The 17,638-nt window shown below is 43.7% G+C and overlaps 1 protein-coding gene across 1 annotated transcript in view; it reads left to right on the top strand.

Moving 5' to 3' along the window:
• The window catches only part of LOC115585711 (macrophage mannose receptor 1-like), a 29,940-nt gene extending 16,556 nt beyond the window's left edge, over positions 1 to 13,384 (top strand). The window contains exons 2-4 of the mRNA XM_030424307.1: positions 10,541 to 10,716; positions 11,693 to 11,912; positions 13,026 to 13,384. Of these exons, the coding sequence (XP_030280167.1) occupies positions 10,541 to 10,716; positions 11,693 to 11,912; positions 13,026 to 13,384 (755 nt within the window). The remainder of the gene's footprint in view (positions 1 to 10,540; positions 10,717 to 11,692; positions 11,913 to 13,025) is intronic.
• Positions 13,385 to 17,638: the final 4,254 nt, after the last annotated feature.

The following is a 17,638-nucleotide window of genomic DNA, read 5'->3' as shown; positions in this document are numbered from 1 at the left end:
AAATATTCTCTGGTTCTAGCTTCTTAAATGTGACCATCTGATGTTTTCTTTTCATATATGATCATAAACTTAATATCTTTGTGTTTCAGACTGTTGGTCCATTATAACAAGACATTTAAAGTGATCTCATTGGGCTGTGGGAACTTATAACAGACTTTATTTACTCTATGAAATACTGTAATTAGATAAAATACTGTGTGATTAGATAAAATACTGCGTGATTAGATAAAATACTGTGTGATCAGATAAAATACTGTGTGATTAGATAAAATACTGTGTGATCAGATAAATGTCTGCAGGTTAGATAAGATCAGAATCGACTGGAGGAAACTGCAGTGAAGAAAACATTAGAAAGATGAACTTTAATGTTTGAAGAATCTTTAAAATGTGTTTCCATGAGAAAAGAAAGTCTTTGTTCATTTCAGAGTGATATTCAGCAGCTCACCTTTCAGTCTATGGAGCCAATCTGTGTGTATTTACAGCAGCAGCCTCTGGTTGGTTGATTCAGAATGACTGATGTTGTTGCTCCAGCTAACAGGAGCTAACTGGCTAAATTAGCACTGGTTCAGTTTGCTAGTTGAAGTGAGGCGGCACATGTGATTGGCTAATAGATGACGGGGGCGGTGACATCACCACTGTCAATGAAATGTGAAAAATGACAGAATGAAATAAAGTGTGTCCTTATAAAAAGTGTGAAATTAAATAAAGTGTGGTTTGAGAAAATGTCAGGAACAATTCAGAGTTTTTTTAAAGTCTCTTATGAAATGAAAATAATATCCAGTTTCTGTTTTTATGAACGTAATGATGAATTAACATTTCATAATGAGTTGAGCTCAATCATTTCTTCACTTATTGAATTGGGTTCATTGATGAACATATTCACCTCCCATAACAGCCTCTGTGATCTGCAGCCTCTTCTAGATTTACAGTCTGCACAGGTGGAATGTAACTGAGTACATTTACTCAACTACTTTACTTGAGTACAAATTAGAGGTACTTGTATTTAATTTGAGTCTTTGCATGTTATGCTACTTTACACTTGTACTCCACTACATCTCAGAAGCAAATACTATCAGCTTTATTTTAAAAAATGCTTCGTCACAGCTGAAAACAGGCTGTTTTTCTGCCTTTTTACAGATACGTGGTTCTCACAGGACAGCCACAGTACCAACATATGATGATCTGGTAGAATATGAAGCTCTGCTGCAGATTAAACCAGCCAACAGTGTATAAAGGAGTTAAAATGAGCTCAACATTAAAGACATGAATGCAGCAGTAATATTAATACACACACCAGCGATAAAAACACTGACAGGGAACATTTTACTGCACTCTGACTACTTTTACTTTTCATACTAATAATTACATACTTTTACTTAAGTAAGAATTTCTGATGTTAACTTGTTTTGTAACAGTACTTTTATTGGAGTTATGGCTCTAAATACTGAGGCCCTGAGGGCTCATTGCCGTAGTGATCCTTTGGAGGCTCCATACTTTACGAAGGTATCGTCATGATCCTGGGTTTTATTATTTTATTTCAGGTTTCATTTTGAAACCATGCCCTTGTGTGTCTCTTATTGCTTTTCAGTTTCTTCTTTGTGTTACCTCACCTGTCCTTTTTCCTCCTCACTCACCTCACCTGTTTCTGACCCCCTCATCAGTGTCTCTCTGTATATAGTCTTTGTTCTCCCTCATGTGTTTGTCAGTTCTTTTCATGATATCCTCCTCATTGATCCTGGTCACTCCGTCTGTCCGTCTTATTCCATGTTACCCTGTCTTGGTCCATTGTTCCTCCAGTGTCTCCTCTTGTCCCCAGTGTGTCTGCATTTGGGTCCTAAAATATAACCTCACAATTACAGAACAAACTGATCATAATGGACCCAGCAGACAAAATGCACACAGTTTTTTACCTTGTGTAACAATTTGTTTGTTTTAAATTGCAGGAGGGATGTGGAGGCAAGGTTACAGGCTGTATTTACTTATTACGGGAAGCTGTTTTTTTTTTTTTTGGCCCGGGTTGCGGGAGACTCCAGACGCCGTGGAGCTAATCCCCACAGTGGAGAAGCTTGAAAGGGCTTCATTGGAAGAATTAAACAGCAGTCGCTCCCTGATAGCTGCCAGTGCTCCAGCCCAAGCCCAAGTCTACGCTTCAGCCCTGCTACCAGCCCATACCTCATCCTGTGTCCCAGACAAATCCCCAGTGGACCTATTCTTGGGAACTCGTCTGGCATACAAGGTGCCTCCCTCTAGAAACCGATGTTCCCGGTCACGTCCTGGCTCACTGAGGTCCGGCTCCCTGTTCTGCTGTTCCACGCCGCTGCCCAGGGCTCCATCTTCACTGCTGTTCAGTGCCCCAGAGTGGTGTCTACCCAGTGCCTCAGAACCATGCCTGCCCAGGACCCCAGCTCCAGTGTCGATGACCCAGCCTACACCTGCTGGGTTATCTGCAGTAACGGCATGGCTGACAACCTGGCTGACACCTGTTCCTGCTCCTTTGTCGGCGGCCTGGTTCACATCTGCCAGTGGTTCCCAGTCAGTGGCCCAGTCGACGTCTGCCAGTGGTTCCCAGTCAGCGGCCCGGTTGACATCTGCAAGTGGTTCCCAGTCAGTGGCCCATCGGTTTGACATCGGTTCCAGCCCCTCCGTCGGAGAACCACCCAAGTCCTGTCCTAGCCATTGGTTCCCTGTCGGCTTCCAGGCCGACAGCTGCCGGTGTTTCCCAGTCAGTGGTTCAGCCTCCAGAAGATCACAGCCTTCACCTTCATCTTCACTGCCGGCCTCCACAGGGTCACAGCCTTCGTCTTCACCTTCAACGCCAGCCTCCAGAGGGTCATAGCTTTCACTCTTGCCTTCGGTGCTGGCCTCCAGTAGGTCACAGCCTTCACCTTTTCTGCCGGCCTCGAGTGGGTCACAGACTTCGCTCCTGTCACCAGCTTCCCGTGAATCCCAGCCTACGCCTTCACCACCGGTCTCCTTAGGGCTTCCGCCGTCGCCATCGGTCCCCCTCAGGGGTTTTCCACTTTTGCCGCAGGCCACCTAATCGGCCACTGCCCCGCATCCCGACCTCCTAGGTCTACCCCAATCTGACTCTGACTGAGGAGATGCTGCTGGGTGTCTCCGGAGTGTATGTCTGTCCAATATCCAACTCAAGAGTAACTTGTGGAACAGGTGGACCAGCCTCTGCACCTGTGGCAGCACTGGCGGCCGATGATGATGGAGGTGACCGTGAGGGGGATGAGGCAAGGCTGAGACGAGAGAGAAATGAGGACACTGGCGGCGAGAGTGGAGGCAGAGTTGAACCTGCGGTAAGAGGCTGTGAATGTGCTGTGCCTGTCTGCCTGGCTCAAATATGAAGTCATGTTGATGACATTATTTAGGTAGCTTGCTAACTTTTTATCACGTTCAGTACCCTGCTCCTGCAGTGGCTTAGGAAAAGTTCTTGGACAGAGGGAAGGGAAACTCCAATGACTCTCTCAGCTCCTCTAACAATTCTCTGCAGGGCTTTTATGTCTGACATGCTGCAGCTGGAGTACCATGTCTAGATACAATACGCCAGAACGCTCTCCACCACACCACTATAGAAAGTCCTGAGGATGCTGACTGGGAGACAGGCTTGTTTCAGCTTCCTCAGGAAGTACAGTCTCTGCTGGGCCTGTATCGTGATCACTGAGGTGTTCTCATTCCAGTTTAGGCCCTGGGATATCTGCACTCTGAGGAACTTGATGTTCTCCACTCTCTCCATTGTGTGGCTACTGATGCTGAGAGGAGCATACTTGGGCTGTGACTTCTGGAAGTTGATAATCATCTCCTTCATTTGTCTGCATTGAGCACCAGATTATTTGGCTGGCAGGTGGCTGGGGCACCAAACAACCCAAATGGAAGTGTAACCAATTGGTACAAACCATACAGGGTAAAGAAAGCCGTCTTGTCCTTAGACCCTGAAGACAAGGGAATCTGCCAGTTGCCCTTGGTCAAATTCAGTGTCATGAAAAAGCAAGCCGTGCCCAACTGATCCAGGAGCTCATTGACCCGGGGCATCAGGTAGGCATCAAATTGTGAAACGTCATTCACCTTGCAATACTTCACACATAACTGGATACACCCATCCTTCTAGGCCACCAGAACTATGGGGCTACACCAGGCATTGTTGGACTCTTCTATTACCTCCATCTCCAGCATGACCGCCAATTCCTCCTGAACCACTTTTCTCTTGTGTTCTTGTAACCGATAGGGCTGTAAAGCGCCGCCATGCCTGGACGCATCTTGATATGGTTCTGTATGGGGTCTGTGCGTACTGGCTGGGGGGAGAACACATCAGCGTAATGCTGCTGCAACCTGGCAACATCTGCTCCCTGTGGGACTGTGTGAGATGGCCACCACAGAGGAACGAGGTGGAACTGGAGGACTTTGGCACCTCAGGCCCAGGCTCATCTCTTTCTGTCACCGCTGTCACCGGGGAAACAGGCTCTGCCTCTCTCCAGGCTTTGAGGATGTTGAGGTGGTAAATCTGTGTTGCCCACTTGCCGTGTGTCCACGAAGGGGCCTTGCCACTTGGCGAATAATTTGGAGTGGGTTGATGGGAATACAAGCATTTTATCTCCCGGTGTCAGGCCGGGGTGATATACGCTAGTCCAAATTGACTTGATGCCCAATAACCCATAAAATTCCTGTGGTATACATGACATAATTTGGGAGTTGACCTGAAAAGGTGCCTGTGCCACACTCTTTGCAGAGATAGTGCGCAGGGGCACTGCTTCGGGATATGCATAGTCAACAAGGACTAACCCAAAACGACACCCCAGTGCACACCAGTGAAACAGCCCGATGAGGTCCATAGCAATCTGCTCAAACAGGACCTCCATGAGCGGTAATGGGCGCTAAGGCGCTCTTGGGATGGCCGGCTGGTTAACCAGCTGGCATTCAGGGCACACACCAGCAGTGTACATCTCCTGAATACCGGGCCAATAGGATCATGCAGTTATCCAGTCTAGTGTTGTCACCCCCCATGTGTCCAGGCATTGGGTTATAATGAGCCACCTGGAAAACAGTTTCCCGGTAGCTTTTTGGTACAAGCAACTGGGTAATTTCTTTTCTTGTCTGAGTGTGCCGACTCACTCTATACAATCTGTCCCTGATAAATAAAAACTATGGAAATGCCTGCACAGCGTCAGGGCGCACCAAAAGACCATACATTTTTGGTCCGAGGCAAAGCGTAGAGTATCATCAAGAGACTCTTCCTCCTCCTGGGCAGTGGCAGGGCTCCCATGTGGGCAGCCGGAGTCATGCGGCCATGAGCCGGATGCTTACCATCTAGCAGCTGGCCCTTGTGGTGGACTGCGAGGGCGACTGCGGCCGCCAGGTCCGGTGTCCGGTATTTGCTTCTTTCATCATTTGTCACTTGCACCTGTATACATTTACACCTCCACATTTCAGTTTCATACTTTTCAGTGTACTACATATATTTATATTTTTAAAGCTAAAGTCACATTTAATTCTACTTTTAATCAAATAAAATTATGAACACACAACTTTTACTTGTAATACTCTCTATGTTGTTTTACAGTGTTGGGATGTGGCTTAGAATCAGCAGAGAACACCATTTTCCATGAATGTGTTGTCCGTTTCCTTGTCATAAACGCTGTGATAACCAAATGGAGGATGCAAACCATGTCATGCATAAAGGGTAAGGTTCAGTTTTAGCAGTGTTCTCTAAGTTTACAGTAAGTTAACAGCTCCCTTCAATAATGCAAATCATAGGTGGACAGTCACATGTTGTATTGAAGCTCTGTCAGCTTTAATAAGCTACTTCAACAGCCACAAGTCTGAAGTCTCACATCAGAACGAACACAGAACCGACAAAGATGGATGCAGTCCTGCTGCTCATCATGGCTGCATCAGGTCAGTACTTTATTTGTCTTAAGGGGGGGTACACCCATAAGGATTTTATTTTAAAAATCTTAAGAGATTTTTTATCTGTAGAGCCCCCACACATGAAGATTAAAGAATCAGCTTTGATCGTACTGTGTGTGGTGTGCTCCGATATTCTCAGCACAGGACACGACACACATAAAGATTATCTGTCTTATGGCCGATCTAGAATCTAGTCCTCCAAACCAGATATATCGTGTGATCAAACGTGATCTACAGTAACCAATGGCAGCAACCCCAGCGTCAACGGGCTCTTCATAAACAGAAAAGAGCATAGACTGTATGTTAAAAAAAGAGTAAATAAACGTTTTTAAAACATGAAAGACATGTAAGACATAGAAGAGGGAATGATGGTGGTCCTCGGACTATTGCTGTTCCATTAAACATTAAAATGGCTAATTCAAACACAGATCTCACCTCTGTTTTTATTTACGTCCGCTTCCGTGTTCCTCAGTCAGCTGGTTGGCTACGTGGCGTTTCATGTCACATTTCACGGAGTAGTGACTCAGGAGTCGTCGGCTTTCCCCACACACGAAGATTTTTTGTTGTAAATATTGAACAAGTTAAACATTTACAATTGTCCGCCGGGACCCGTTTCCGAGCAAATTGTTGGGACAAATTGACTCTTAACACACCACAGACCACAGGATAATCGTATAGGATAATCTTATAAAACAGAAGATAATCTTCAATGGTCATGAAGGGGTAAAATTTGAGCAAAATCAGCCCAATTATCGTAATGTGTGTACCCCCCTTTATAGATGTTGATATTATTTTATTACAGCAGATAACCCCGTGGGGACAAAACTGTCATCAGAACTCTCAATTGAAATAATGTACCACATTTGTATAATCCTTCTCCTTTGATTTATCGACAGACTGATGCAAACTGAATCCTCTAAATTTGATTTCTTTTACTCTGAAATATTTTGTGGGTAACACTGCAGCTCGAAAAATCTTTAGTTTTCTATTTTTTCCAGCCCAGCTTTGGTGTATTTCATTTACAGACCATCACTGAGTTCCCCAATATTTCTCGATGGTGAACTGACTTTCAGAACCAACAACAATAAACTAGGATCCATCTGAATAAAGCAGGAACCAATCACAGCTCTCATTTATTCTTAAAAATACAATTAGGGATGATTCAATCAGAATGTTCTCAGACTCTGTACCTGCACTCAATATATAAACAGTACATACCGGTATATTTATACACACACACAGTTTATACACCAATGAGAGAAAACTTTGTGACAGGATATTTAAACCTCCACACTTAAAAAATATGAACCTCTCTTTTCAATTAAACCACAAAAGTTTGATCAGATCAATGGGCTTAAAGTATCAGAATCCATTAAAGGAGCGTTCTGTGGTTTTGGTAAATAAATCTTAATGAGCAGAGAAAGATCTCCATTGGCTGATTTTTTTTTCTGCCTAAACAAACAAAATAAACAAACAGACTCTCTTTGTTTTCATGACTAAATGAACCGAATAAGCAAACTGACCTTAAAGGAAAACACAGTTTATATTGTTTTACTTTGTTTCTATGTGGCGGACCCTGGCACCCCCTGGCAACCTAGCAGACTTATTGTCCCAGAACACAGCTTGTTGATTCACTGATGGAAAAGATAAATATTTCTGAGTTTGCATTATTAGGGCCTGAGCCTGATGTCTGGACCTGCGAGGTCCCTATTTTTTTTGAATGACCACTTTTTCGTCCCAAATGATTGCATTTTTCACTGCCTGAACATACCCCAAAACTCATCAAACTTGGAATGTACATCACACCTGCCGGAAAATTTCATGATCTATCATCGTCCTCAATTCCCACCACTAAGTGGCACTCGAATCAAGGAAAGTGCATTTTGGCTTATAACTCACATATACTTTTTCACACATTCTAAAACCTTATGTCCACGCATTCACTGAATTGTGCTGAATCCTCGTGATATAGGCCTCGCCCATTTACACCTCCCTTTTTTTTCTCGCAAATTTGCGAAATGTTGCAAACCTACTTTTTGGAACTCCTCCCAGGCGATTTCACCGATTTGCACGAAACTTTGCACACAGCATCTGTGGACCCTCCTGACAAAAGTTATTAAAAGAATTTTGACATTCCAAACAATACTCAAGTTATTAGATAACGAGTTCCTGTACATTTGGCTCAAAACACAAAGTGTTGCATATCTCCACATTGGTCTGTCTGAATGACATGAAACGCAGGTGACTACTTCCTTATGAGTCACTTAAGCTCTGTGAAAAAATTATAAACTAACCTTTTCCAACCAAATTTGACCAATTTGCACCAAACTTTGCAAGTAGCATCTGTGGACAAAACTTATCAAAAGCTTTCACCTGCGTCACACCTGGTGGCGCGCTCCTTGGAACAAGTCAGACTTACATCTGAGTACACGCATGCAGCTCTCGCTTAGAGAATATAGGGATTGGATGGCCCTGAGAAGGGACCCCCTGACCCCATACTCCCGCAGCACCTCCCACAGAACATTCCTGGGGACCCGGTCGTACGCCTTCTCCAGATCCACAAAACACATGTGGACTGGGAGATTGTACTCCCAGGCCCCCTCCAGGATCCCTGCCAGAGTAAAGAGCTGGTCCGTTGTTCCACGATCAGGACGGAATCCGCATTGTTCCTGTTCAATCTGAGATTCGACAATCGGCCGGACCCTCCTTTCCAGCACCTTGGAGTAGACTTTCCCAGGCAGGCTGAGTAGTGTGATACCTCTGTAATTGGCACACACCCTCTGGTCCCCTTTCTTAAAGAGAGGGATCACCACACCTGTTTTCCACTCCTTCGGCACCGACCCCAACCCACGCGCAATCCCTGGGGCTTTGCCACTGTGGAGTTGTTTGACTACCACAGTGACTTCACCCAGGGAAATCGACGATGATACCCCATCATCCTCCAGCTCTACCTCCGTTACAGAGGGTGGCTGAGTGGGATTCAGGAGGTCAACAATGTGCTCCTTCCACCGCCCTATGACCTCCTCAGTTGAGGTCAACAAGGTCCCATCCTTGCTGTACACAGCTTCAATGGTTCCCCGTTTCCCCCTCCTGAGGTGCCGGACGGTGTTCCAAAAGCACTTGCCGCCGCCCGAAAGTCCTTCTCCATGGCCTCGCTGAACTCCTCCCACACCCGCTGCTTTGCCTGTGCCACAGCTGCGGCTGCTATCAGTACCCCAAAACTGCCTCAGGAGTCCCCCGGGACAACATGTCCCTAAAGGACTCCTTCTTCAGTCGGACAGCTTCCCTGACCACCGGTGTCCACAACGGTGTCCGAGGGTTGCCGCCCCTTGAGGCACCTAGGACCCTATGGCCACAGGACACAGCTGCAGCTTCAACAATGGAAGCTTTGAACATCGTCCATTCAGGTTCGATATCCCCAGGCTCCACAGGGATGCTAGAGAAGCTCCTTCGGAGGTGGGAGTTGAAGGCGTCTCGGACAGGGGCCTCCTCCCAGCTTACCCGCACTACTCATTTGGACTTACCAGGTCTGTCCAGGGGTTTCCCCTGCCACCGAACCTAATTCACCACCAGGTGGTGATCAGTTGACAGCTCTGCCCCTCTCTGCACCCGAGCGTCCAAAACACACTCAGATCAGATAATACGATCACAAATCGATCATTGACCTTCAACCTAGGGTGCTCTGGTACCACGTACACTAAGTCTAATAATAGAAACACCACTCGGGTTAGATCGAGGAGGCCGTTCCTCCCAATCACGCCCCTCCAGGCATCCCTGTCATTGCCGACGTGCACGTTGTAATTTTTAAGTAGGACTACAGAGTCCCCCACTGAAGCCCCATTCAGGGTGCCAGCCAGGACCTCCAAGAGGGCCGCATACTCGGTAATGCTGTTCGGTGCATATGCACAGACAACATTCAGAGTTTTCCCCCCAGCCCTTAGGCATAGGGAGACGACCCTCTTGTCCACTGAGGTCAACTCCAACAACCCCATCAACCTCCCACACCAGCTCTGGCTCCTTCCCCCCAAGAGAGGTGACGTTCCATGTCCCCAGAGTCAGCCTCTGTTGTCCAGGTCTGGGTCGCCGAGACCCGTCACCACCACTGCCACCTATGTGGCAGCACACCCAACCCCAGCAGTTTCTCCCGCATATGGTGGGTCCACAGGATGGGGGAGGGAGAAGTGCCACGTTGCTCTTTTGAGCTGTGCCCAGCCGGGCCCCAAGGCAGACAAGGCAACCAGGGGCTTGCTCATGCACCCTCTGTCCAGGCCTGGCATCGGACGTGGGCCCCGGGCTTCCTCCAGGCAGGGTCTCTCGCCTCACACCTCTATCTTTCGTGGGGTATTTGTGAACCATACTTAGTCTGGCCTCTCACCTGAGACCGATTTTCCTTGGGAGACCCTACCGGGAGCACATGGCTCCTGACAACCTAGCTCCCAGGTTCATTGGGACACACAAACCTCTCCACTGCAATAAGGTGATGGTTTCCGGAGAGGATACAATTTGCCATCTACCCCAAATTGCTCAAACATGTAGAGGGTCCTGCCCTGAATACATCTACAAAGTCAAGATGTATCAAAGAAGTCATGTTTCACCCAAATGTAATCAGTGTGCATGTCTGTCACTACAGGGCTGAGTGCCGTCTCATCACAGGTCCGTCGTCAGTACCATTTTGTTTATGACCAGAAGAACATGACTGAAGCTCAGAAGTACTGCAGAGAAAAATACACTGACCTGGCAACTATAGACAACATGGAGGACGTGAAGATCGTGATCGACATGGTAGCTACAAGACAAGCGTCTGATGTGAGTTCACTGATGTCTTTCTTTAATCTCAAAGCCATTTTCAGCAATCATGTAAATGACACACAGGTTGAACGTTTTGCACTTCCACATTGGTGTAAAGTCAGTAGATACATTTGAAGTAACATTTTGAAGTTCTGTACTTGAACTTGAGTATTTCCATTTAATGCCTCTCTGTACTTCTACTCCACTACTTCTCAGAAGGACATTGTAAGCAGCACTTTAATCTTGTGTCTGATGAAGGTGCAGCTTGAATTTAAACTACTCCTACCTCTAGCTCTGGAAAATGCCTCATTATGTGTTTATAGTATGAGACGTACTTAGGCTAAATGTCTACATATGTCAGAATCGGAGAATGTGACAATTTGCTGATTCTTTTGGACATAAACTCAATTTAAAACAGTACAAAGACAATTCATTTACTTAATGTTCAACTTCACAGATCTTTGTAAATATATACCTATTCTGCAGCAGCGCGTTTCACACAAATTGGGACGGGCAACAAAAGACTGACAGTTGTTGTGTTGGAACCTTCCACAGGTGAACAGGTTCATCAGTAACAGGTGATAGTATCATCATCAGGTATGAAAGAGGCGTCCTCGAAAGGCTCAGCCGTTCACAAGCAAGGACAGGGCGAGGTCGTCAAACACATGATTGTAGAAATGATTTTACTACATGAGCTCAGAAACAGCAGAACTGAAGTCAGGTCTTTGTAAATGTGTGTGTTGTGTCTTTATTCTACACAGCGTCCCAACTGTAAAGTGTTTTAATATAAAATTCCCTGGTTGTGTTTCACCAGACTGAGTGTCCCTGTTGAGCTGCAGTGGATGGAAACAAAAGGAGTGAATGTTGTGTTAGAAAGCCTGTTGATTTGTGTCACTCATACTGCTGAAGCCTCAGATTTACTTTTGAGTGTATGTTGTGTTGCTGTGTAATAAATGTGAGGCTAAAGAAACAAAAATTAAAATGTTGCTTTCAGTTATTCTGGATCGGGCTGTATGATGACGTGAACAGCTGGAGGTGGTCACTGTCAGACACCAGCTTCTACAGAGACGGGGAGACCGAGTTCAGACAGTGGAAGGATGGAGAACCAGGCAACTCTTACAGTAGACAGCACTGCACACAGATGTATAGTGATGGACGATGGAACGACTGGGATTGTGAATTTCGCCGTACGTCAATCTGCATGGATGTCAGAGGTGAGAATATTAAGTAGTGAAGTTTAAAACATACCAGTTCAGTTTGTTGAGCTCTCTCTCATTATTTGGGCTGATACAGGATCAGTCAGTCAAACTTTATTTACAGCACCTTCCATCAAAGTTAGTACAATTCAAAGAGCTTTACAGACGACTTACAAGCCAATAAGGCAGCAGTTAATATTGATGATGTGACAGCGATCAGATGAGAATGAGAAACAGAACTTTGTCGGTGATGAATGACTTGTTTGTGTCGAGCAGATAGAAGAGCGTTGTAATCGTCCATCCTGCTGGATTTAAAGACACGCTTCAGTCTCTGAGTCACTCAGACGGAGACGTGGCCGCAATTCAGCTGTTTCAGATAATAAAACTCAGATCTGGCTACACACCCCACATGAAAGTAACTGAGTACATGTACTCTATTACTACAGTACTTTATTTACTATGTAACTTTATAACTCCACTGGATCTCAGAGGAAGAATGATGTTTTTGAACTGACTTCATTTACTCAACAGCTGTAGTTACATGTTACTGTTCAGATTAATATATACATTAAAAACATATGAGAAGCTTATAAAATACAACACGTTGTTATTTATTGAACATGTTCATGTGTTGTTAGTTCCACCAGAGAAACATTTCCCCACTAAACTTCTCACATGGTGACGTCCAAAGAAGTCCAATGATCCAATGTTTTATGGAAAAGCAAATATTGGAAGAAAGTTAAAGAAAAGAAAAGCTGAAAACAGATTTGTGTATCAGAAGGTTTTTCTTTTCTTTCCTCTCCCATCAACCATGTGACGACCCCTCAGATGTATCTGGTGACCCTTCAGAGGGCCGTATGTTTGTGTTTCATACATCTGAGAACATATTCACATGTAGGAAACAGAATGTGTGAATCTATTAGATGTAGATTTTAAGGATGTGATTATTAATGTGGAGAGACGGTGAAGAAATACTCAGTAACATTTATTAAGATGATCATGTCTTCCATTCTTATTTTACAAAGTCATTAATTCAGTGGATTATAATGCTGTGAATTCTGCCACAGACACCACATGGATGGTAAACTGTATGTTATAGTACCTCTGCACAGCACTGTGCTCTGTTTTCAGGGCTGAATGTGACGTTTGTCCTCATCGAGACTCTCATGACCTGGACTGAGGCCCAGAGCTACTGCAGAGAACACCACACAGACCTGGCCAGTGTGAGGAACACGGCAGAGAACCAGAAGATAAAGGACCTGGTATCTGCAGGATATATAGTCTGGATCGGACTTTTCAGAGACTCCTGGAAGTGGTCGGATGGAAGTAGCTCCTCATTTAGGCACTGGCTTCAAGGTCAACCTGACAACCTAGGTGGGAAAGAGGCTTGTGTGGTGGCAGACTTGGGCAGCGATGGCAAATGGTGGACGATCCCTGTGGCCAGAACATGTCGTTCATTTGCTACGGCCCACGTGAGTATTAACTTTTGATGACCTAGTATTTATATTTGGAATTTGTTTTAATTTAGCATCAAATCAATGATAATGTAACAAAAACAACACAAAACATAAAGTTATAGACAGAAAATAAAATGTAATCACTCCTGATGTTTATCATTGATATGAAATTATTAGTAAAGTTATCAAACAGATGCCACAGATGGAGGATAGAAGCACAGTTTCACTGTCAGTGTTCAAACTGATGAATGTCAATATTCACTTGAACAGATGTTTTGTAGTTGTAGAATGACACAACAGACTGAATGCAGTGATGTAACAGTATGAACGTACTGTGTGTTTGAATACAGCTGCAGTTCAGACAACAAGCAGCAGCAGCACCACATCCAGCACAACGCAGCCTGACGCCGGTGAGTTCTGTTACAGTTTTTTCCAAGTGCAACCAAACTACATATAGCATTATCATAATCAAACTTTTGCCCCAGATGGCACACACTTCATTCATATTACCAGATTTTTGTCTAACCAACTACACACTGTTGGGCATAATAAAAAGCACTCTCATCTTTACTCTCATCTCAGTCTCATTTCTTATATAGCATGATGTGACCATGATCATTAAAACACCTAGATTATTTGATTGATAGTCACATTACTCCTGCATGTATACGTTCCATCAGATCGGATCGGACACCATTGTGCATCTAGTTTGTGTAATTATCATGTGCACCATGTACGAAGTGTACAAAGATGTAGCTTCGTCTCGCTCTTCGTACGCCATCTTTCTTGAATGCCGAGGCAGTTTGTTGTTGCTGGTGACGTAAAGAGGTCAGCCGGAGGTGTTTCTGTTACCACTAGTGAAATGGGTACAGCGCCACCTAGCGTACCGGGTATGACATGCTCCGGACAATAAATCCATTTTCTCACCGGCATGTATACTCGGACAGTTGCAGTTGTCTGATTGAGTAGCAGAGTCGAACTATGGCTGTAATCTGACTAAGATGTGCATGTAAACGTTCTGAGTGATACACTATGACATGGGGTGTACCACATGGTGTGAAAGAAAGGTTGGTTACATACCTGTACTCCAGTCTAAATGTCCAGATTACAGAGGCGACAGTAAAACGGCTCAAGTTGGGCTGCACTCTGTCCAGCCTCTCACAGTGTCAGCCAATGATTGATGACATGATCAACTCAGGTTGCTCTGATTTCATTTGAAAGTTGTTGTTTTCTTTGGCCATGACCTCCTCTACAGCTCTACCTCTCACTCTTCCTCCCCCTCTCATTCTCACCCTCCCTCTTCCTCTTCCTCTTCCTCTCTCTACAACGTCTTCCATTGTTGATGGAAAAAAGGTGCTCACCTGTGGTCTTTTAGTGCTTACTTCCTGATTGTGGAAACAATTAACAATTATTTGGCCAGGTGGCACATATAGTGGCCAATTAGCTCATGTAGTGTCATTTTGAATGGCAAACATGTGACTTTATGTCAGATTGTTGTGTCTTATGCAAAGAACCGTGTTCAGTGCTTTTAAAAAGTGACATTTTGAATTGTTAAATTTGTGTAAAGTTTTGGAGACTTGAGAAGAGGTTTTGCTCTCTGTGTTGTCAGTTTCAATATTTGTGCTATGCATGTAATTTTAATGTGTTAGCAATTGAAATGCTTAATACTTTGTCTACATTACATACATAATGAGATAGTTAACCTCAGCTGCAATAAACATATCCAACTCCTCATCTTGCTTAGAGCACAAAAATGGTGAGAGCCATCCTGACACAGATGGAGGAGAGAAGCACAGTTTCACTGTCAGTGTTCAAACTGATGAATGTCAATATTCATATGAACATATTTTCTTCACAGTCGCTATGACTACAAAGCAAGTGATCAAAGTGCGTCTGGAGAGAAAGGACTCCTCTCTGGATCTCAACGACCCTGCTGTGATGGAACAAATGTTGAAGGAGGTAAATCATGTTGGACCTTTCTAATTTTATACACAAACAGAACAAATTCAAATAAAATCAGACTTTATTGATCCCCCGAGGGAAAACTGAGCAGAACAAGAAACAGTGTGAAGAGGCAGGAAACAGATCAACATGACATGAGCTGAGCATCGTGTAGGAAGCTGTGCACGTACATATGTGCAGGATTAAAGAGTGTCGTCGTGCCACTCTGCAGGCCGACTGAGGCAGAACTGTGACTCGTTCAGAGTCGACGCTCAGCACAAACTTTACTATCAGTTTTAGAAAAGCCAGAGCCTTTACAACAGAAGAGAGAGGAGGAGAAAGTCAGAAAGGACAACAGGCCAACAGGTCGACGCCATCTTAGGGAACTAAACATGTCAATGTATAAATGTGATGCAGAGCTCCTAAATAGAGGAAGATATAAAGAAGAATGCAGAATGTAATATCTCTATGTGAGTGATGATGCTGAGGAGTTTTTATCAGGTCCAACAGAGGGTGAAGGACCAGGGGGTGAAAGGAGACGTCAAACTGAGCTGGAGGAAGCAGGCAGATGGAAGGTCTTCCACGAGGAGGAGGAGGAGACAAAGAAGAAGAAGAGACCGTCCAAGAGGATGAGATTTAAAGGGGCACTACGTAGTTTTGGAGAAGAAATTCAAACTCATAATTTTAATGTTTACAATTAATGAGGTAATAATACAAACTCAGAAAATATTATCTTTTCCATCAGTGAATCAACGAGCTCTTCTCAGAAGAGAAGAAGGTCCCAGAACACTGTTTGACGCTAGAGAGGTGGCAGGGTCCGCCACATATAAACAGAGTAAAACAGTATAAACTGTGTTTTCCTTTAAGGTCAGTTTGTTTATTCAGTTTATTCAGTCATGAAAACAAAGAGAGTTTTTTATTTATTTGTTGAGGCAGAAAAAAAATCAGCCAATGAAGATCTTTCTCTGCTCATTAACATTTCTTCACCAAAACTACAGAATGCTCCTTTAATGTTGAATTTCTGTGATTGTTCCTCAAAGTCCTCATGTAATGTGTCAGAATAGACCTGCAACATGTGGATGAATTGATCAGTCACATGAACTATTTTGATCTTCAGTTAATCCTTTTAGTTATTTGTCAGCTAAACAAACCAAATATTCTCTGGTTCTAGCTTCTTAAATGTGACCATCTGATGTTTTTTTTCATATATGATCATAAACTTCATATTGTGTTTCAGACTGTTGGTCCATTATAACAAGACATTTAAAGTGATCTCATTGGGCTGTGGGAACTTATAACAGACTTTATTCACTCTATGAAATACTGTAATTAGATAAAATACTGTGTGATCAGATAAAATACTGTGTGATCAGATAAAATACTGTGTGATCAGATAAAATACTGTGTGATCAGATAAAATACTGTGTGATTAGATAAAATACTGTGTGATCAGATAAAATACTGTGTGATCAGATAAAATACTGTGTGATCAGATAAAATACTGTGTGATCAGATAAAATACTGTGTGATGAGATAAAATACTGTGTGATGAAATAAAATACTGTGATCAGATAAAATACTGTGTGATTAGATAAAATACTGTGTGATCAGATAAAATACTGTGTGATCAGATAAATGTCTGCAGGTTAGATAAGATCAGAATCGACTGGAGGAAACTGCAGTGAAGAAAACATTAAAAAGATGAACTTTAATGTTTGAAGAATCTTTAAAATGTGTTTCCATGAGAAAAGAAAGTCTTTGTTCATTTCAGAGTGATATTCAGCAGCTCACCTTTCAGTCTATGGAGCCAATCTGTGTGTATTTACAGCAGCAGCCTCTGGTTGGTTGATTCAGAATGACTCTGATGTTGTTGCTCCAGCTAACAGGAGCTAACTGGCTAAATTAGCACTGGTTCAGTTTGCTAGTTGAAGTGAGGCGGGCACATGTGATTGGCTGATAGATGACGGGGGCGGTGACATCATCACTGTCAATGAAATGTGAAAAATGACAGAATGAAATAAAGTGTGTCCTTATAAAAAGTGTGAAATTAAATAAAGTGTGGTTTGAGAAAATGTCAGGAACAGTTCAGAAATTCAATAATTATACTTTTTTTGTTTTTTTCTTCTTTTTTCTCTATAAATTGCTGAAGTCCTGTTACTTGCAGCACACCTCATGGGGACGAATGTCAGAAAAATGGAATACTAGTAGTAAAAAAGATGAAAATCACAATAAATCTACTAATATTGACAATTATAGTTAAGTAAGAAGAGTTGGTCAGTTCAGTGAGCTGTGTTATACAGGAGCAGCTCTACAATGTTTATGTAAACAGTTTTTGGTCAGTGTTTT

This window comes from Sparus aurata, chromosome 7 (assembly GCF_900880675.1).
Source record: "Sparus aurata chromosome 7, fSpaAur1.1, whole genome shotgun sequence".
NCBI classification, from domain to species: Eukaryota; Metazoa; Chordata; class Actinopteri; order Spariformes; family Sparidae; genus Sparus; species Sparus aurata.
The sequence above is the reverse complement of the archived record's forward strand: the minus strand, read 5'-3'. Positions and strand labels throughout refer to the sequence as shown.